The sequence below is a fragment of the Periplaneta americana genome, chromosome 1, assembly GCF_040183065.1.
Source record: "Periplaneta americana isolate PAMFEO1 chromosome 1, P.americana_PAMFEO1_priV1, whole genome shotgun sequence".
NCBI classification, from domain to species: domain Eukaryota; kingdom Metazoa; phylum Arthropoda; class Insecta; order Blattodea; family Blattidae; genus Periplaneta; species Periplaneta americana.
Window position 1 is genome coordinate 45,885,103 of NC_091117.1, and position 23,526 is coordinate 45,908,628.

General features: G+C 36.0%; 1 protein-coding gene across 3 annotated transcripts in view; it reads right to left on the reverse strand.

Moving 5' to 3' along the window:
* LOC138695050 (uncharacterized) overlaps positions 1-23,526 on the reverse strand; it is a 51,273-nt gene that overhangs the window by 13,894 nt on the left and 13,853 nt on the right. For all 3 annotated transcript variants that reach the window (XM_069819396.1, XM_069819404.1, XM_069819413.1), the window contains 3 exons: positions 16,951-17,174; positions 7,840-8,038; positions 3,511-3,698 (listed from right to left, as the gene is read on the reverse strand). In XM_069819396.1, coding sequence (XP_069675497.1) covers positions 3,511-3,698; positions 7,840-8,038; positions 16,951-17,174 — 611 coding nt within the window. The remainder of the gene's footprint in view (positions 1-3,510; positions 3,699-7,839; positions 8,039-16,950; positions 17,175-23,526) is intronic.

The following is a 23,526-nucleotide window of genomic DNA, read 5'->3' on the forward strand; positions in this document are numbered from 1 at the left end:
TTAAATATATTAATACTAATTATTAAATGCATCTCTTAAATAACCAATTGCAGTATCTTTTGCAAAATCTTGAATGTTTAAGTTGTCAATAATATTTCTGTACTATATACTATAAGACATTAAAAGAATTCGCAATAGATTTGGGATCCTCTAGTTTATAATCACTGGTTTTAATGAAAAAATATTTTCTTTCTTAGAATATCTACAAGTTTAACTTCAATACTATTCCGTGTAGCTTTAATTGCATTATCTGAATGTTGTACTTTTCTATTCGAATGTATTCTATTTCCCTCTTTCATAATGTTTGATAAATTACACCGTACTTCTTGTAGTATTTATGAACATGAGGATCATTACATTGCAACTCATTACATATAGATTCTTCTTTTTAATACATGAGAGTTTTAAGTCCCTGCGTTATCTACATGTTTTTACTTTTGAATTTTTTCACAACATTGAGTGGAGAACATCCACTAAATTGATTCTGAAATTAAAGTGAAAAATACAATACATTTACTCTTAATATCAGTAGTACCAGTATCATATACGTTTTTCCAAGATTCATTTTGTAGACATAAATGTAAATAGTCACTAGATACAGCATTTACGACTCTTTTTTAGTTTTTAAATTAATATTTTGAAATTGTTCAGTGACATTGGAAACACTTAGGATTTGTTTATCATGTTCAGACAAGCCATTGATTATAGGGTCTGTCGAATAGGAATTCAGTCTAATTCTGTGTACAAAACTTTTATCAATGGCTGTGCTACTTCAGCTTGTATGCTGGTGGGAAAATGGCTCTACGACTAAGGTTTCCAGTTTCAAGGAGTGAATTTAATTTACTTTTACGGAAAAGTTCCGAGAGTTAATCTATGTTTATGTCTCTACAGATCACAAATTCCATATGAGATTTATAAAGTATTTTCTTTACAAATTCAATGTTGGCCATAAATATTAATAAATAATGCAAGAAATATGAATGATTGTAGTTAGAAGTCTGATTTACATTATAAAAAGCAAGAAGTTACATTCCGCGGCAACATTCGCACTTTCGATGTTTGGTTTTGTCGTCCAACGCATAAGCACGGACCTATTCAATGCTTATGTTAATAACATAGAATTTAGCTGTAGCAATGTGGTGTCATAACTTGGGATTTGTTTACTTAACGTAATTAGATTTAATTTGATTAGTTTCGCAACAATAATTGGACTTCCTGTTATATTCTGTTATTTAAATATTTAATTCAGGGTTGATTTATTAACTTTTGCTATGCAAGATGCCTATTATTTCAATAATTCTATATCACGTTAAATAGTCATTGTCTACACTAAAGTATTATCGTCATCCCTCATTTCTCATCGTAATGGCGTACCGACGTGACATGAGACAGCGAGTTATAGCTCTAGTTGAGGCTGGATATGGGGCTAGATCTGCTGGCCGTTTGGTCGGTGTTCCTGTAAGTACAGCCGCGAGGGGGTTCATTGTTACAAAATTCAGGGGAGGTCAAAATCGCCCTATTCCTGGGCGTCCGCGGATTTCTTCATTGGAAGAGGATATGCTCTCTTATTCGAGACAGTTCGACTGGACCCCTTTCGGACTGCTAACGAAATAAGAGCAGCATCTAACTTTCCTGGTTCTTCACAGACTGTGATCAGCAGGTTGAGGAACCGCGGTATTAGGAGCCGGAGGGCTGCGCAAATGGAAATATTGAGGGAAGCACAAGCTGTCAACCATCTTGCCTTCGCTACCAATCGAGTGGATTTCGATTGGTGAAATGTATGATGGTATGTGTACAAGATTTTAAGTTAACGGGTCTCTTTTTGTTTTTTATGATTTTTGTTTCAGGAAGAATACTTTTAACTTCCAAGTAAGATTTATTTACTTTTTGACGAGATTCAGCCCACTTGTAGATAAAAAAATTGGGCATAAATTATTCCATATTTTTCGACAAATTATACAGTCGAGGAATACTGAACAAATTAATTACACCTCAATAAAAAAAAAAGAGTTTTACCTGGGATCGAACACGAAACATTTCGGTTATACGGTGGAACCGACACGCTGCTATATGAGCTACCGAGACAAGACAGTGACAGCAGCAGTCCAGAATGTAGATCCGATAGCAGGCATTTGCCATTCGGTACAGAGAAGCAATGATATTTTGTTACCCGAGCTATGTTGTGAAATCGTGCCTTAAATGACTGTCTTCTTCGTGATCCTTATTCTGATCCTTGTCCTTGTTATGGTCCTTGTAACAATTCTTGTTCTATTTGTCATGGTACTTATCGTTATACGTCGACATCGAGTGAACCGCGCTGTAAAACTTTAACTTCCGACAACCAAGAATCGTCTCATTCTTTTTAAGGGTAACTGTACATCTCGGCGTCCCCAAAGGTCTCTTTCCCTCCGGCCTCCCAACTAATACTCTATATGCATTTATGGATTCGCCTATACGTAATACATGCCCTGCCCATCTCAAACGTCTGGATATTATTATGACAGGTGAGGAATACAATGAGTGCAGTTCTGCGTTGTGTAACTTTCTCCATTCCCCCGTAACGTCATCCCTCTGAGCCCCAAATATTTTCGTAAGCACCTTATTCTCATACACCCTTAACCTATGTTCCTCTCTCAAAGTGAGAGTCCAAGTTTCACAACCATACAAAACAATCAGTATTATAACTGTTTTATAAATTCTAATTTTCAGATTTTTGACAGCAGACTAGATGACAAAAGCTTCTCAACCGAATAATAACAGGCATTTCCCATATTTATTCTACGTTTAATTTCCTCCCGAGTGTCATTTATATTTGTTATTGTTGCTGCAAGATGTTTGAATTTTTCCACCTCTTCGAAAGATAAATCTACAATTTTTATGTTTCAATTTCGTATTTATTTATTTATTTATTTATTTATTTATTTATTTATTTATTTATTCATTCATTTACTTGTTTCATTTTTCATCAATCCTCCATTCACTACTTCATTCATTCGTCCCATTCAACCATCCATGAATTCGTTTCATTTTAGCCTGTCCGCAATTAACTATTTCATTTACTCATTCATTCGGTTTAAATTTCGTCACTTCTCCATTTATTTACTTTATTTTTGTCAATAATTCGGTCGTTTCATTTATTGATTTATTGGTGACACCCATCACCGAATCCGTTTTATTTTTGTCAATAATTAATTAGTCATATCGTTAATCATTCATTTTTGTCGTTCATTCATTCCTTCATTTATTATCTTCCATCAATCCACTTAATTTTACGTCAATTCTCTATTCATTTATTCATTTATCCGTTGTAATTTCTGTCATTATCCCATTTATCTATTTGTTTTATTACTGCAAAAGAATTAATCGGTTCATTAATGAATCAGTTTCATTTTTTGTCAATGTTTAATATTTTTATTATTCATTCATTCATTCAATACTCTACTTACACATTCGCCTGTCTCTTTTTTGTGATTCTCTTGCATGCCGAGGTCTTCCGTGTCTAGTACTTACCACTCCACGAAAGGAAAAGTTTCTCAATGTCGGCCGCGGAGATGAAGGGCCCTTCTCTTTGGAGCCCTCATAACGGAGAACTGCCATCTGGCACACATCCCTTCTGAAGCAGTTCTGTAACCCTCTCACCTGGATCCAATAGCATTTTGTTTCCTCCGATGCGTACAGTACAAAATCATACCTTTCCCCTGCAAAAATTAAGAGTAACATACCGGTAATTTATTTTTAAAATATAAAAGAGAGCGTATATGATGAACATAGTCATTATGTACAAGTAGTAATTGCATACAAGACAAATGTCAGCACAAATCCATTCAAATAAAAGACAGGTTTAAAAACGAAGACCTCGATTTTTGGCGCGAATACGATGGTTCGACAGATGTATCAACTTAGATCCTGTTATTTCTTTCAGCGTTTAATTCTTAATGAGTTAACAAATTGAACTGTGCGGTAACAAACGCGTTACGTCCATTTTTATGAAAGGACTGGGGTAGTTCTTTTATCCACCGGGTTACGAACTGAGCGAGTTTTCAAGTGATATGCAAATAACACAAAATTTTAGACAAGGATTAGCTTTGTCTTGGAAGCAACAAGGTAGAAATATAATAGAGGTCTAAGAAATCATAATATGTAACTTTTGTATAAATCATAAAAATAGCCAAATGGACAGAGCGAGTTTTGGTATCGCATTCTTAAATTCATATTGAGATAACATTGTGAAACAGACGAAGAAATCAAGAGTTGTTACTTAAATATAAATTTCATGATCGTAAATTGAGGATCTAACATTTTAAATGTGCTAAGTTTTCAAAACCAACTTTCTGAGATATTGATGAAAACCACACTGCGAAATGCATGTTGAGGTACAGATGCCTCAAACTAGGAAGCTGCCCGGAAAGGGGAAGTAGTAGAGCTAATGGAGGGGGCCCCACCTAGGCTCCGATACCCAGGTATAGTCATATTATCTGAAAAGTTGACCTCTTGACAATGTATTCAAGATGTACCCTCCCTATGCAGCCATCTCAACTGTTATTAGAACTGAGCTGTACCGTTCTAGTCCACAGTGCACAGCAGTAGGCGGGCAGTGGTAGGGGAGAAGTGCTCTATGCGCCTGCACGAACGAGACAGCTTGCTAGTTTGAGGCAACACCGTCTTTGACGCACGAATGAGTCACTTACAGTTGAGCTACGACAAAGACAATTTAGTAAAATATTCTCATATGGATGTTCTTTCCTTAGATTGAATAAAATTAAATTTGAAAAATTGGCACTTAGCACATTTAGAATGTTAGGTTTTCAATTCTAAATACGTGATGATAAAATCTTAAACTTAAAAACTCATTACATATTGCCCAGCAAACATCTGTATCTTATGTACGAGATCTGTTTAGTGATAAACATTTTTCGGAAATTTTCAAATTTCAAGAATTTCTGGAAATATTGAGAAATGTTTTTCACAATATTTTCCAAATCTTGGACGATCCTTTTGGGCTTATTCGTTATGTTAAGTTTTATAATTAATTATATTTATATAATTATAATTTTTCCTGAAAATATTCCTCTTATTAAGCATTTTTAGCCCATTGACTTTGCTAAGTTTTATAGTATTGTACGGACAAATCTATAAGTTATGTGAAAATTTATATCTTTTTAAGCAATCATCCTACCTTAGTGATTTTGCTAAGTTTTATTCTATTATATAATGATTTATAATTATTATAAATTTCCTCAAAAATACAATTCTATTAGGAATTCTTTAGCTTATTCATTTGGTAATTCTATAATTTTATCGATATAATTATAAATTTTCCTAAAATTTTCCCCTTATTGAGCAACTATTTTAGCTTATTAATGTTGTAATAAATTGGATTGATATAGGCCATTGGTGAATGAAATGAATGTATGAGTGAAATAGTCGGCGTAACTGATCGTAGTCAGTTTTACCTTTGCTAAGTTTTACAAAGATTATCCCAATCGCTATTGTATCATAAACACTCCATAATCATCACCAAAATCCTCATAATCCTCATAATAATAATAATAATAATAATAATAATAATAATGATTATAATAATAATAATTTATTTAACCTGGCAGAGTTAAGGCCATATGTCCTCTAACAATCAACCAGGAGTAAAACTGCGTTACAAAAAACACTACAAATTTACAAAGTACACTACAATTCTACACAAAAAACTGAATAAGATAATAATAATAAAATGTAACAACAAGTAAGTAGAAATCAGGCATAACATATAACTAGACTTCGTTGAATTGCCACACGCAGCATGCAATCAGGTTGCCCATGTACGGTAGTATAGAGGAGGTGGGCGACTTGCCGGTCTCGTAGTATAAGCAGTTCATGTTAAGAGATGTGACCGGTCCAAATAGATAAAGCAGCTACAGATAATGTATATCTATGTAAGCACTTGTTTTCGCATTATTGTGGTTAGAATAGTCAAAGCTTAACATTTGTTCAGTGCAGACAAGAATTCAATCAAACGTATTACAATGAGAATGTTGTTGTTCCAAATAATTGCCCCTGGAATATCTTTACCCCCGCAACCAGTCTTTACCCGTTGGGGAACGTGGTTGGATGCTGTTAATTATTATGCAGAACATTACGGCAAAATAATGGAGGTAATTGATGCATTGGATAGCACAGACAGTTCCGCTGTTGCTGCTGTAAAATCATTGCCTTCTGAACAGCTATAGGAAGATATTCTGTTCATTGATTCTAATTTTAAAATCGTGTCCAAAAGCATCATCCTGTTAGAATAGTCTGAACTACAACTCTCAGAGGCCCTTAATATAGTGGATAAAGTATCACAAACCTTTATCCAAAACAATTCATTAATTTCAGAAAAAGTGAAATGTAAGTTGAGAAACGTTATTGATAAAAATTCTGCCTATTCACAAATTCGTATTAGAAATGATGTACCATCAGGTCACGACAAGACGTCTGAAGTTGGTGTATTAAAAAGTAGTGACTTTTCGTTCTTAAAATATGCACGTATTACATCGTGTAATGTTGAACGTACATTTTCCCAAAATAACAACTGTTTAAGTGATCATCGGAGGAGGTTACTTTGCAGTCGCTCAGAATGTACGTAACTGTTCACTGCAATGCACATATTCAAGAATGATGTATCTTACATTTAATTTTAAGAGTTAATATATCTCACTACAAAATAATTGTTTATTTACATGTTTCGACATTTCCTACTTCAATGATCATTCATTATATTTCTTGAATGCAGGATACAGGTTGTATTGTAACCGCAGTATACTGCACAGTGTTTACATTACAAGCGTAATCCATCCGTTGCACGCTCCCTTCTCATACAGTCTATACTGCGTGCACAGTAAACCTTGCGATTCTCGTGGCAATTCCACGAAGTCTATAATCTTTTCGCTGTAAGAAAAATCCTAATGTAAACAATAGCACGTGACTGAAGCGAGGCTTCATTGGCCACTGTTTGGCGCCATAGATTCTCAGTACATGTTCCCGCCTACTGTTGTACATTCTGTTTCATGTTAAACATTTCCCGTTATTCGTCAAGTAGACCTAACCTCACTAATGTGCATCCATTTGCTCAGGAAACATTTACTTTATAATTATTGTAATTAAAACTCACTTAACTTATATACATTTAAGACTATTTGTTTTTTTCCGCTTTTGAGAGGGTTTCCACTCTTATGTTTAATAACCACACACACCGAGGATGCAGAAGCCATAATTCAGTACCACATGCTTACTGAACAACTACGAGCTCAAGTGACGCCAGCTTGTTACAAGAACAGACTACCTCAGTATTACGTTGGTATTCATCCGCGTTCATAGTACATAACAAAATATAAAAGTAGCTTTTCTTATACATATCGTTTTACATATGAGTGAAGTTATATGTTTTATCGCATTTAACAACTAGAATTCAATTTTTTATTTTCAAATAATGCAAGATTATGGCTTCCAAATACGAACTATATTCTCCTGCGTCATGTGAGTTTTTCGTCTGGGAGCCAATCACGGGTTTGACAGCCACGTGCTTGTGTTTACACTAGGATTTTTCTTACAGCGAAAACAGTATACATATAACATACAGAAAGAAAGAAAAAAGCATAATAAAATGTGAACAGCAGGTCAAAATAATTGAGACATACAAAGTATAAAAAATAAGATAATTTTTATAATAATAATAATATTATTATTATTATTATTATTATTATTATTATTATTATTATTATTATTAATCACCATCATCATTTTCAATTTCGTCGTCGATAATTTCTAGTCATGTCTCTAAATGGCTAAATGGTATTATCATACCTGAGTAGATCTCTAAAGAGTCCACAAAAAGGGGCACCACAGGATTTCCGTCAGTGGCAATCAACTGTAGTCGATGTCCTTCTACCTGCAACAAGGCGGGACACTGCGTGCCCAGTGCACCGATCACTCTGAAGCGATATCTGAATCCGGGCTTCACCACGAATTCTCGGTATGGTGTCGACGTCGTGCGGTTGTTTTGCTGGACAAAGAACCATATGAAGTTATGTCATTGTTGGGGTTGTAATGTTGGGGACCGACAGGGTGCGTTACGGTCTTTTCAAGTTGACTATCCGTCCACCAGTTAGTACACTAAGGCCCGATTGTATAAACCATTTAATCTTAGATCAGAGGTTAAATTGATCCTTGTTTCAGCTGAACTTGGAATTTTGTGTTGTATAAAGTCTAATCTGAGATTAATTTGTCTCAAACTAAAGTCAACTTTGACTGAAGAAATTTCTCCGATTAAGTTAGATGATCCAAATTCAGTTATTTCATTTGTTTGAAATATACGAGTGACAGATTGTGCAAATAAAATATCCATTATTATTAATTTTAATATATATGTTAGGTACATTTACTGTATATATATTTCTTTCAATTTCTTGCCTTAATACACAAACATTCTTATATTTTATAAGGCTCTATCGTGTTCAGCAGTATCATATAACATAAACTATAATTATATTATGTTTATAACAACCATTAATTATTAATGGATATGACAGGTACATTCATAAATGTTCAATTAACTGTATTACTAAAGGAAAATTGTCGTTTTATAAAGCTTTATTATGTTTAGCAGTATCAAACACCATAACATGATAACAACTTGGAGAACAGTCAACCTTCTTCTTATTGTCCGCCATTATTTACATAGCACAAAAAACCAGTGTCTCCAACAGAATGTAATACGGAAAGTCGCCAAAAAGTAGTTGTAAAGTCGCTAGATTTCTCATTAGAAAGATTAAATTTTGTCACTATGGGATGCTAAAAAGGTCCCTAAATCTCCATTTAAGCAATATAAAAGTTAAAAGACATTGTTGTTGAAAAAAAGTTAAAGTCACTAGATTGGCAACACTGAACAAACCTGTGTAACATGGTCCGCGCATCACGTATTTCACCTGTTTATGCGATGTTGCGAAATCCTTTTCACGTGAACTTAGATTGCATTTGAACCAAGGTAATTTGATCGCAGAAAAGTTTTATACAATAGAAGAAGTGTCTGAACTCGGTTCACTTTTCGATCTTCGATCAAAGTTGATCTTTAGTCAGGGAGTTTTATACAATTGGGCCTAACATGCATAAACAGTATACCTGCTGAATAGTACGTTCGTCAGTCACTACCGTAGTACCACAGTCTAATATATACAGTCGCGCAACTTCAACACTTTTTTTGCCAACATTCACGACACTAGCGCTCAAGCGGCAGGCAAGGCACTGGTCATAGGGTTGATACAGCCAGCACGTGCTTTAAAGGTATGCGAGATGTTATAATAACGTTTTAATAATGCGTCGGAATAAAGGCAATGTGTGTAATGACGAAAATTGCAGTAACAAGTTTAAATCTCCGAATTTGTCGTTCTTCAGATTGCCTAAAGACCAAGAGAAAATCATAACTCAGTCATAACCTATAATCCACGCTGTAGGTAGCCTACGTATTGTGTTCTATAAAACATTTATTAGTTATGTTACCTATTTGTATGTCAGGAAGGAGAGTTTAAATAATAACAAAGTAAATACCTGTTACAGTATTTTATTGTTTTGCAGAGATCATGTGTAAATGTGTAACCGTTCCGATTTTGGATAATGTATCTACAGTTTTTAATGCAAGTAATTCCATAATTTTGTATTCGTGTTTTTTTCTTTATATTTTTCATTGTTGAATGTTATATTGCATTCAAGTAGGGATTATGGTGTTAATTTTTTCAAGAATTCATGGCGTATTATAATCCTTTTGCAAAATATTCACTTCTTGAATAAATCCAGACTGTGTCGATAAATTTCTGATGTGTTGGTGTAGATTCATGTGGCAGACGTATTAGGTTCTGAAGAAATAAAAGAGCCTTTTTAAATTTAATATAAAAAGTAATCTCTTCTGTAATAGTTTGCATGACTATTATTAGTGTTGATTTTACAATACCAGTGATTATTTGAGCCCTTCAAAGCAGAAGTGGTATAAGTCAAAACTAGGTAATGAGGTTTAAAGTAAAATTCTGTAAAATATAGCGCAAAGTAGCAATTAATATATCCTTCGTGCTCTTCACTGACTACTAATAGTTTAAATAAATTCAATATTAATTGCTACTTTGCGCTGTATTTTACAGAATGTTCACTTTAACCCTCATTACCCATTTTTGACTTACACCACTTCTGCTCTGAAAATAAAATTAGGCCTACATTTTCTGAGTTAATTGAAGTTACAATTTTTTCAACAAAATTTTGTATTCATTTTGTTCTCACCTACGTCATAATAACAGTAAGTGCATGTAAATTACGTATTATATAGGTCGGGTAAGTTAAAATTAAGCTTACGTGTGAAAACTGGAAATGTAATGTAAAATGCGGTAAACTTTCCATAAAAATTTAAACCATAATATCAGCACATTAGCGACTCAAAATAATAATAAAAAAATGGAAAAATAATGAACTTCATAAATCAATGTCTGTTAAATTAAGATTTATAGCTTCCCCTTTTATATTTTTAAGTTTACCTGAGCGGCCGAGTTTACCCCAATTTGCGGTATGGAAAATAGTTAATTTCTCAGGAAATATGGAGAGGAGTTCACCACGCGATGTACCGGTACCCTACGAGATATGCCCTACAATTTTGACTCTTCTCACAGGAAATGTAGAGTTTCAATGGTTCATAAATATATTTAGGAATGAATTGAATTAACCGTCCACCTACAAACAATTATATTATTTCAAACCATGATACGTGATCAGGGCCATGCTTCAGTTGTAAGGAGCAGAAAGAATTACGTTTATTCCCAGCTTCTGAAACTTGTAAATTAACTGCGTGTGAAATTCTTCTAGGATTCTAAAGTAAAATTAATAAGAACCATATACACTTACTGTATAGCATAAAAATATAAAATAAATTACGCAAAACCCGTTTTCTGATGTGTTATCATATGTCGTGTGCACACTTTTAACTTGCCTGCCGCTAGAGGGCTACTGTCGCGCCAGCTGTCAAATGTTGGCATATTTTATACGTATGAGTTGCGCGACTGTATGTATTAGACTGTGATAGTATTGTATGCATAAACAATGTACCTGCTGAACATTCCGTTCACCAGTCACTACCATAGTATGCGTAAACTGTGTACCTGCTGAATACTCCGTTCGTCAATCATTACCAATAATGCCGAAGGTTAAAAGTTCTCAGGCGCATATTTTTGCAGCGGAATTTGGTGAGCATTTTGAAGTGAATAACGGACACATGACATGTAAATTATGTAATACAAACATACGAGGTGACAAGCGATACAGGGACATTGTAATGCACTGTGTGCGGGACAAAATTTACCAATAAGAAAGTTTAATAACTCGCGTAATAATGGAGATAGGAAAATGAAATTTGCGGCAAATGAAAGAGGGACATTTTAAGTTTTATGTGTGATGTTGACAACATTTGGTCATTGTTGTTGACATAGCTGTAATTAAAATGGCGTTCACAGTGCAACAAAAAGTTAAATGCTGCTATTTGCTTGCCGAATTCAAGTATCCGAAGATAGTGGAGAGAAGATTTAGACAACAGTGGCCTGAGAAGCAACCACCAGATAGGCACACAATAACAACTTGGCATAGAAAGCTTCTTGAGACCGGTTCTCTTGTAGAGAAAACACCACGCGGGAAGAAGTGACAGAAGCGCAAGTCGACAGAATTGAGCAAGCTTTCCAACGGAGCCCGTGTAAGTCTGTTCGCCGTGCCAGCAGGGAACTTGCAATTCCAAAGTCAACTATCCACGATGTTCTGCACAAGAGGTTTCGTCTGCATGCATACAAGATTCAATTGGTTCAAAAGTTGAAACCAAACGACTTGCCTGCACGATATGATTTCGCTAGTGACATGCTGTTGAAAATTGATATTGGAAATGGATATCTGCAGAAGGTCGTGTTTAGTGATGAGTCCACCTTCCACGTCTGTGGTATCGTCAACGGGCATAATTGTCGCATCTGGGGATCAGAAAATCCGCATGTAGTGAGGGAATTGGAAAGAGACAGCCCTAAGATTAATGTTTGGTGCGGACTTACACATGAAACTGTGATTGGACCGTTTGGCAAGAACTTTAATACCGCCTATACATCTGTCGTGCTACAAGAGGTGCACACATAGAAGTTTATTAGTGGTCACTCGAAACTTTGGAAGTCCCTTTGTCAATTCCCGCAAACAGCATTTTCATCCATCAATTATTTGGTGAGTTATTAAACTTTCTTATTGGTAAATTTTGTCCCGGACACCCTGTATAAGAAAAGAAAGGAGGAAACTCAAACCCACGAATAATTCTATGATAATTCTGCACATAACGAATGGTACGTAACAATATATCTTTGTAATACTATTAAGAGCATATTTACTTTTAGAGCTATCCAGATTTATTTATATGCACCTTGTTATTTGCGTAATGCAGGGCTGGGCACCGGGAGCGAAAACAAACTTTAAACGGGAACGCTTAATATTCATCCGTCACAGAATCAATGCTGCGCGGTGTTCAGCGGGGAAGAAAGGGATTGAAGAGAAGTCATATGGCTCCCCGTGAGATTGTATAATTCGCTCTTGGTGCCCAGCCCTGGCGTAATCGATCGCAGAACCAAGTCAATGTCCTTGTACTAGCTCACGTCCTCGACCTATGCACTATGTTGCAGTCAACTTGTGTAATCGGTCCCCAACATTACAAGTCTAGTCATTATCATTTAATTAAATATAAAGTATATAATGCAATACTTGTAAGATTATACAGGGACATCATTTTATTTTTACTTCAATTTTTATTATACCTGAGTTTTTGAATGTACTTCACTCCCACCCCTTCTACTAAGGAAGTTCCAACTCCACACAGAACCAAGACCGCAGATAGTAAGCAGTACTGAGTTACTGAGTATAGTACGTTCCAGAAATATGTTCGCGTTTTCCAGTGACGAAAGAGCTTTCAATATTGAATCATATTTTCGCACAGGTACTATCCGTTTGCCTACGTCGCATCCCGATTTCCCCCACCTGCTTGTGCTCGCCCCTCTGTAAAAGCTGGGCTGTCTTAGCTCTTTTCTGAAAACATTAATTTCTCTTAGGAATTGGACGTTTACGTAATATTATACAGCTGTTTAATTTAACTTAAATAAAAGGGCCTCGTTAAGTAATTAACTGTCACGTGATTTCCTCCCTTTCTACAATCCTGCGGCATAACCACTTGGACGGACAGTAGATAGCATGTCTGAGTAATTTTATATTTTCGGGTCGGGCAGAAGTGAAGATTGAATTCACAGTACGTAGAGTAGGTACAGAATTATTTCAACATAAATTACTAGTACGAAGGACGAAACTGGCAATTGGAATTAGATGCAATAGTCTATAGTGCGATAATATGCACAAAAGAACTGAAGCCTGTATCGAAATGAACGGCCACCATTTTCAAAATTGTGTTTAAATATTCATATTATGATTATTTTTCAATTTAACTTCTTTCTGTATATTGTACGCTAATGTGCTGTAGACAGTATACACTGCATAATGAATACGTTCGCATGGATAACTCACTTCGTGAATAAAAACACTTATTCTTAATACAGTACTGTACTTTGATTAAAGAAAAACCTAATGAAAATTATCAAACTCAAAATCGCGATATTTCCTAGTTTACGTAAATGGATGAACTACTTTCCTTCCATCCTATACCTAGTAGAGTGATTTGTTTGTGTTTTACGCCAGTATCATCGAACTCCAGTCTTGTAGGGGGGAGCAAGCGGTGTTTCCGGTTCTCTAAAGGTATAGACAGGTTAATATTAAAAATGTTAGTAAAAATAAAATGATGTGCCTGTATATGTGAATATTTTGTCGATGTTCTAAGATGGAGGAAGAGTTGGAAAAAGAGAAATTTGACTTCAGGAATGGAAAAGTACGAGAGATGCAATTGGACTGGTGCGAAAAATTGGCGAAAGATATCTAGAGAAAAATAAACTACTGTATGTAGTATTTGTGAACTTTGAAAAGGCTGGATTGAAATAAACTTATGAGGATAGTGAAGAAAACTGGTGTGAACTGAAAATAGAGGAGACTTAAGAAATATTTCAATAAAACGACGAGTCAAAGTTAGGATAGGAGAATAAATGTCAGAGGGGAGTGAAATAAGGACAATAGTACGATAATAATGCCCTTTATCACCTACCCTGTTCAACATCTACTTGGGACATTTAGTGAAGAACTGTTCTCAGCAAATGGGATGAGCGATAGTAAGAGGAAAAAGAATACAGTGCATAAAATATTCCGATGATACGGTATTGCTAGGAGAAGAGAAGATGACAATAAAGAATATGTTACTGCAGTAAATGACAGCTGTGAGCAATATGGGATGAAGATAAATGCGAGCGAAACGAAGACCATGGTCATAGGAAGAAAAATAAAGAAGGTAAACTTGCGAATTCGAAATGAGGCAGTAGAACAAGTAGACAGCTTCAAATATGTGGGATGTAGTATAAGCAGTAACATGAGTTGCTAGGAAGCAGATTCTTTTATTCTCGGATGGCCAGGCTGCCCTTATGGCTGTAAATAGCCATATTGTTACTTCAGGACTGGTTCTTAATTGCCTCAATATATTTTCAATCCTTGCAGAACAGAATGAGGTTAAACTCTTCTGGGTACCAGGGCATTGTGGTATTTAGGGAAACGAAAAAGCTGACGAACTTGCAAGACAAGGTGCGGTTGCAAAATATATTGGCCCAGAGTCGGATCTCTCGGAGCAGAACTAGAAGAACACGTGAGGGAGGGTAATGTTGTGTCTCTTCTATTTACACATCTCCATCCCTTCCACTACCACTACCCCTACATTGTCATTTTACATATGCTTCCGCTCTCGAGGTCGTCGAGAGCACAGACGTGTGACGTCACAGAGCCAGCAGTTGGAAATGCCTGCTATATGTATTCCTCCTGAATTAACTTTATAAAAGAATAATTAAAAATTGTTTAAATAGACATTTAGATTCTCCAGTAAATGTTATATATAAAGATTTCAAAGTTTTAGACGTGAAAAAGAATTACTAAGATATATTAATGGATAGTACATTACCACAAAAAATAAAGATGAGTGCTCGTCATATTATCATAGTTATTCTACAAGAGGATGTGCTGTTTCTCTGCCACTAAATTGATCTAAGGTATAATAATGAATCTGGTCCAAGTCATAGCTATAATTTCTACACAACGTTATAAATTATTTATTAATAATCATCCTTATCTAGCATTAATGAATGATTTTGGGCTTAATTAGAATACTCCTGAGCACAAGCTTTGACTTTTTCTGGAATGAGCTAATTGTAAATTATGTAGCTATAAATTTTATCAGTTATTACATACAGGGTGAATCAGGAGGAAAGTACATGATTTGAAGGATGATAATATTGGTGATTCTGAACAATAACGTTTATATGAACATATGTCCTGTTCTTAACGGTTTCGAAGAAACTAAACAATACAATGAGAAATGGGAAGAGTGCAGATGATAGTAAATTAAAACACTGTTAACTTATGTTCTGTTTAATGGTGAACATTTCTTTACAGAACATGTTAAAAAAAGGCCACCGTCAACTTCAATACACTTTGCAGCTCTTGTAGACAGCTGCGGTGTTGCTGATCTGAGCTGATGCGGACATTCCTTTACTTGAGCACAAGCATGTATAATGCTAGCGAGAAGTTTCCTCCTTGTTTCCACTTTGCGCTTGGAGACTTCGCTCTTAAGTCAACCCCACACATAGTAATCCAATGGAGTAAGGTCGGGTGATCTCGGTGGCCAGGAAATGACTCCACCGCGACCGATCCAACGCCCAGGATACGTTTGATTGAGGTACTGCATCACTGGCCGTACTTTTTTTATTGGGTTATTTTACGACGCTTTATCAACATCTAGGTTATTTAGCGTCTGAATGAAATGAAGGTGATAATGCCGGTGAAATGAGTCCGGGGTCCAGCACCGAAAGTTACCCAGCATTTGCTCGTATTGGGTTGAGGGAAAACCCCGGAAAAAACCTCAACCAGGTAACTTGCCCCGACCAGGAATCGAACCCGGGCCACCTGGTTTCGCGGCCAGACGTGCTAACCGTTACTCTACAGGTGTGGACGTGGCCGTACTAAATGTACAGGGGCTCAATCGTGATGAAAGTACATACGAGGTTGTGTTGCCAAAATAATATCTTCCAAGTATTTTGGTAGCACGTTTTGAAGGAAATAAGTTACTTTACTCCGTTAAGACGGTTATCTAAAACAACTTATCCGTTGAGTTGGTCATCAAGGGTTGCGTCCGCATGTCAGTGCTCATGAAATACATGAGACTGACGCCCGTGATTTTGAAACAGCTGTATGACTGATACTGTTAAGAACAGGGTATATGTTCGTATATTTTTTTTTTGTTGTTGTTAAGAATCACCCCTCACACAGTAGTGGCAAAAAAACCGGACCGACCCTTTTAGCTGATTCAAGAGCCTTGTTTACTCCAGAGCACGATAGACTGGTAACTAAGTCTTCCGTGGTTCGAATCTTGCCTGGAAGGAAACTTTTTTTTGTTCAAATTTATTCCCAATACTTTTCGATTGCAGCGATATTTTACTACTTAATTAATTTATTATTCCCAGAACATGAATTTTACCAGTAATCTAAAAGTATTGGGAATAAATCTGAATAAGGAACAAAAAAAAAAGTTTTCTTCCCAGCCAGGATTCGAAACACGAAAGTCTTAGTTACCAGTCTATCGTGCTCTGGAGTGAACAAGGCTCTGAAATCAGCTACAAGGATCGGTCCGGTTTTTTTTTTTTTGCCACTACTGTACCTTTCCTCCTGACTCACTCTGTATATGAGTATAGCGAAAATTTCGTAAGACATATTTAAGACAGTAAATAAACGCACAGGAGTGAATTTTCCTCTGCCGCTGATGATGTAGAAGGTGGTATCCTGCGTCGAATCGTGATGGATGAGCCCTGGGAACCGTGCCTCAGCCTGCGTGTGGTACCAGTCCATGATGACGATCACGTGGGCAGGAAGGTCGTAGTCGTACAGTTTGTCCACCGGGTCGTTGTCCTTCGGCTGTCGAATTATGAGGCTCCCCTGCAGGCCATTAAGCTTATGCAGACCTATACACAGACGACACAATCACCAGCAACAAATCTGTTTTAATTATAAACTTTTTAATTAATTCAAACATGCATTTGAAAATAAAGTAAAATGCTCAACAATATAAATCGTTCATGATTATATCATTTTTATTACATTGACGGTAGTCTTGTGTTTATGTTGACTGTGCTGTTATTGCGGAGGGCAAAGAAGTGGGAATGGATTAGCAGATACAGTTATACAGAGACATTATTGTGACGTGAGGCGAGAAAACGTGGGTTACTGGCTTCCCGCTCCCTTCGCAGTCTGTAATGTGCGGGCTGCTACAGGTGAGGCGTAGTTGATCCTCAGTCTCCATATGGTATTCGCTGTAGTCAAAAGTCGTGTTACAAAAGTTTTGATTCTTCAAGTGTACAAAGTTATAGTCGCGACGCTGTTATTCCCGGCGTGACTCCTCCTCTTTGCTTACGTCTTAGGAAGTCAAAACTCTATAAAGTGTAGGTAGGTAGTAGCGTTCGCCATTTTTGTTCTTTCGTTGCCGAGCTACCAGACGAGGGATCTATTTGCCACACCGTTAAACATTATCATGTCGTAGCTCCTATGATAATAAATCAAACGCACTGTAATTCAGCAAATAATTGAGCGACAAATAACGTCCTCGTGTGTTTTCTGCGAACGCCAACGATAGAGCCAAAATGGCGGGCGATTATATTAAGTATTTATCTAGCCTTAGGAAATGCTTAACATCTTCATCAGCGAATCACAAGACGCACACGTTTAAATGTAGCCGACCTGTAACGTGATTGGGCTGCCGGAAATTAGAGCGACGGGACTAGAGTGTATAAATTTTAATGATTATTGTGTATTTAGGTAATGCCTAACAACAAATTCTCATTGTGTGAACGTGTGTAGGTGTATGTACAATACGTACATAAAAGGCAGAAAGTCGTGTGAGAAAACAAGACGTAAATTTCGAATAAAATTTCCAAACAGACCCGTGCCTCCTGCCGAATCAAGTAGAAGGCTCTCTAAAAGATTTAAAGTAACAGGCTTAGTGAACAATCTAAAATCAAACAGAAAAAAAAGTAGTGTTCTTACAGAAGAAAAATTAGATGAGTTAGCTGAAAGATTACAACATATCCCTAAAAGAAACGTCTAAAGTGGCAAATGGGGGCCAGTTCAGCAACGACTGTAAGCATGGTAAGTCCAAATTAATGAACATTTATTGTTATGCGCGGGGTCTGTATCAGTTACGACAGATGATCGAACTGTCATTCGTGAAAATCAATAAAAGTCGTGAGTTATGTTCTGCCATCTGTAAATCAGTGTCTAAACGTTATGAATTATGTAACGAGAAACAGGGACTCCATTCTGAACAAAATCTGTAAAGGAATGTGTAGTCAAATATACATTGAATGTAATTAAATGTAAGAAAGTGTTTTGGGGAAAGCGACTTTTAACCCACCCACTCAGTATACAAGTTAATTGTCAATTTTCTGTGACTGAAAAACAGTTACGTATTTTATCTTAAAAGTTATGTGGATTTAACGCATTTTAGTTATTATTATTATTATCATTATTATTATTATTATTATTATTATTATTATTATTATTATTATTATTATTATTATTGGTCGGCCTCGATAGCGTAGTCTTTATAGCACTGGCCTTCTATGCTCGAGGTTGCGGGTTCGATTCCGGCCCAAGTCGATGGTATTTAAGTATGTTTAAATGCGACAGGCTCATGTCAGTATATTTACTGGCATGTCAAAGAATTCCTGCGGGACAAAATTCCAGCTCATCGGCGACGCTGATATAACCTCTGCAGTTGCGAGCGTCGTTAAATAAACCATATTTTATTATTATTATTATTATTATTATTATTATCATCTGTATCATCGTCGTCACAGGATTGAATGTTATCCAAAGCTTATGTGATTACGTTCGTTGGACACATTTAAATCTAGGGATTTCATGAAATCTCGTCGCTTCTTTCAAATGGAACAATGTTCATATTCGTAGGAACAGTTAAACTATGAAAAGAAATTAATTACTAATTTTTTCACGTTTATAGTGTAGATACTTAGGAGATACCTTCATTAGGTCTTTACCTTTCAAGGATAACTACTGACTCCTTATCAACTAATATGCACACGGTGCAAGATAAGTAAACGGTAATACGGTAAATGTGAATATAGGATAATAATAATATCTGCTGTAAAGTTTTCCTCATAATATCCACAGTTTCTGGTCTTGGGTGAGGTGGACAGCTATACTGCTCCTTTCCGCACTTCTCAAGCAGATGAAGCGAATTCTGAAGTCGAAACAGAAAATATAGCAAACCTATTCTTTGGGCAGACGCACTATTTACTACAGTTAGTGGTGCATGACTGTAACAACGTCAATTTAAGTTCTATAGTAGTTAGTCGGCGATGTATGTGATGGAGTGGGAAAGGAACTGGCCACCCTACCCCATTATCTTCTGGCCTAGTTGTCTCATAAGTCGTGCCTAACTTTGTGACATTGAGTCACGCAGCGTGTTGCTGACATCCGAAATATAATGGTTTCTTAAGGGCTATTTTTAGTGAAGAATTAAAATGTCGCTCTTTTTATTTGTACAGGGACATCACTTTATTTTTACTTCAATTTTTATTGTACCTGAATTTTTAATGTACTTCACTCCAACCCCTTGTACCAATGAAGTTCAATCGTCCTCCACACAGATCCAAGACCGCATATACAGTCATAGTAGCCTTACGGTCATAGTAAACAGTACGTTCCAAAAATATATTCGCGTTTTCCAGTGACGAAAGAGCTTTCAATATTGAATCATTTTCGCACAGGTACTGTCGCCCATTTGCCTACGTCGTATCCTGGTTTCCCCCACCAGCTTTTATTCGCCAGCTAGTGGCTGGGCTGTCTTAGCTCTTTTCTCAGAACATTAATTTCTGTTAGGTATTGGACGTCTACGTAATATTATACAACTATTTAAAATAATTTAAATGAAAGGGCCTCGTTATGTAATTAACTGTCACGTGATTTCCCCCGTTTCTACGACCCTACGACATAACCACTTGGGCGGACAGTAGATAGTATGTCTGAATAATTTGAGTAATTTTATCTGTGCGGGTCGGGCAAAAGTGAAGATTGAATTTACAGTACGTAAGGTGCTCTTTTATAGAGTAGGCACAGAATTGTTTCAACATGAGTTACTAGTACGAAGAACGAAACTGGTAATTGGGAAAAGGTACAATAATCTATAGTGCGATAATATCTACAAAAGAACTGAAGCCTGTATTGAAATAAACGGCCACCATTTTAAAAAATGTGTTTAAATATCCATGTTATTATTATTTTTCAATTTAACTTCATTCTCTATATTGTACGCTAATGTGCTGTAGACAGTATAATATACACTGCATTATGAATACGTCCGCATGGACAGCTCAGTTCGTGAGTAAAAACACTCATTGTTAATAAAGTACTGTATTTTGATTAAACAAAAACCAAATGAAAATTATCAAACTCAAAAGCGCAATATTTCCTAGTTTACGTAAATGCATGAACTACTTTTCTTCCCTCCTATACCTAGTAAAGTGATTTGTTTGTATATTACGCCAGTATCATCGAACTCCAGTCGTAGAAGGGGGTAGCAAAGGGCGTTGATCCAGAGGTATAGGCAAGTTAATATTAAAAATGTTATTAAAAATAAAATGATGTCCCTGTACAACTAATACTTTATATACCTATCGCAATGTTATAATTAATGTACAGTAATGGTAGTATTTCAGTGTTGGTTCACATGTAATATTCGAACGTCTATTCACTTTTAATCACAATTTGCTTTTTATTTTCCTTTTCTTGATTGTTCTGTGCGCACAGTCACTACTTAACATCCATTGTTATTTGTTACACTAGTACAATTTACTGACTGTCACTATTTACAATAGTAGCGTGGGGTGTTGGCGTCACCCCACGCCACTTAAACCGTTATTATCTCCAGTGTGCGAATTCTTATTTCAAACATATTTACTGTTATTGTTGCCTTACCAATTCTAAGAAAGGTACTGAAAGTTTCAGATGTACAGGCCATGGATAAATATATAATAGGATGCGAAACTGCGGTCAGCACCATCTGGATTTGGGGGTTTGAAATAAGGTGATCAGCGCCCAACGTCGCAGGTGGTGAATATTAGAACTACGTGTTGAGTACATTACCGAGAGTTCTCTATCCGTTCGAGATATTGCTGTACGGGAGAGTCGAAGACGAAGATGGCGGACTGAAACTTGCTAATAAGTGAACATAAAGTGATACGTGTGTGTATAAGCAGTGTATGTTAAACAGTGATGTTTATGGACGTTGTAAAAATAGTGTTGTTGAATGTATTGTAAAGTAATAGTAATATAATAAATTGAACTATCTAAGTAGTTCTTGCAGACTTTTCCATACCCAAAGAATACAATCCCAATTATCTAACCTTTTGCTTTATTGTTTGTCTCTGTCTGGTTATATTTTAATCGGGTAGTGTAGAACACATCGTCTCCTTTATCTTCCTGTCGGCTCCGGTAAGAATTTTCAGTAGAATATGCTGTGAGGAATAAAACTATAAATGTTTTATTTTAAATTGGGTTAGTTTTGAATATTGATGAGGGTGGGAGGGAATACTTTCTGCACAGTTTAACATTTTCGTCACCAGGTGCGCTGCTAAATGCATGGAGTAATTACTCTTTTCGCTACTTGGTGCGTTGCTAGATGTAATAACGCCCCTCCCAGAAATAGATGGCAGCAAGATCAATTTCTACAACAGTGCCTCTAGTATGTGTTACGGGAAACTCATTAAGTTTCGCATCCTATTATATATTTATCCATGTACAGGCTTACTCACTATGTAGTTAACAGCTCCGTGTATGTGACTGGGATGTTGACAACATCTCGTGCGACTACTTAAGCCGCAGGTATGCTCAAAATTGTAAGAGCCCCGATTACACGGATGATGCTGCACTGCATAACACACACTGTGTACGGGCTGGGCTCCGCAACTACATTGCACTGTACATTGCAACACCACCCGTAGCATAGTTCTCACACTCTTACAAATACGGATAATAAACTGAATTTGAAAAAGGAAAAAGTATACACTGCAATATTCAGTTATTACATTATTTATTATATTTAATATAGTTATGATATAATAATATCATAGATAATATCATTTTCATATTCCACCATACAGTCTACTTTGCGGTCTATTCAACATCTGCATTCTTTTCTGCAAGTAATCGGGAATCTATTTCCAACGAATTTACTGCAATGCGCTAAAGATGCTCATCTGTTAATCGGGACCTATGTTTGGATTTAGTAACCTTCATTCTCGAAAATAATTGTTCGCACATGTATGTCGAGGCGAAGGTAACTATCATAGTGGCAACGAATAAGCTCATCTTGTAATATTTAGTTTTGTTCATTTTTTAAATAATTATATGCTTGTCAAGTCATATTCTCTGTATTTAGTTCTGAATTCTACGTTACTTAGTATATCAATTAACTCGTCCTGGAACTGCACTCTCACGGATTGTACTAAATTTATGAAAAGATTAACAAAAATACTAATATCACTCTCCATACGTCTAAAATCGACTAAATCTATGTTCTGTGATTTCACATTTAAACTGTTGCAGTACAGAGACATAATTAACTATATTTTGTTCAGGAACCATACATCTCTTTACAAGTTCACCATCCGTGAAGGGTTTTAGTGACTTAGCTAATTCCCAACATACTACATGGGCTAACTTGCTCCAAAACATAGACTTTGAATTGTTCGACTCTCTTCAATGTTTGACCTTTTATGAAGTGCTTTCAATTCTTGAAGCTGTAGTGCACGTTGCACCCCTGAAAAATTATTTTATCAAAGTATCTATTTCTGCTGGAATAAAATCACCACAATAACAATAATAATAATAATGATAATAATAATAATAATAATAATAATAATAATAATAATAATAATAATAATAATAATAATAATAATAATAATAACGTTGGTATATGAAAATATGCTATATTACAGAAAACAGCTTCTCTGTCACTTCGGCATGTTCTGGGTAGCAGAGCCTATAATGTAATTTTATACTCGACCATGCCGAAATGTAGTAATTATACACCTGGTAGCAGACCTTTAATGCATGCCATTAAAGTACACCTACTCATTAAAGGTCAGGTATTTCAGCCAATAACGACTCAGGTTACAACTGTTCAGCCAATGACAGGTCAGCTTTCTACCGTTATAAAACCGCAAGTATCGATTATTCTCGGATATGCAATCGAAAGAGAATTAGCGAAAAGTCACGGAGGCTGGAAATCCAATACTG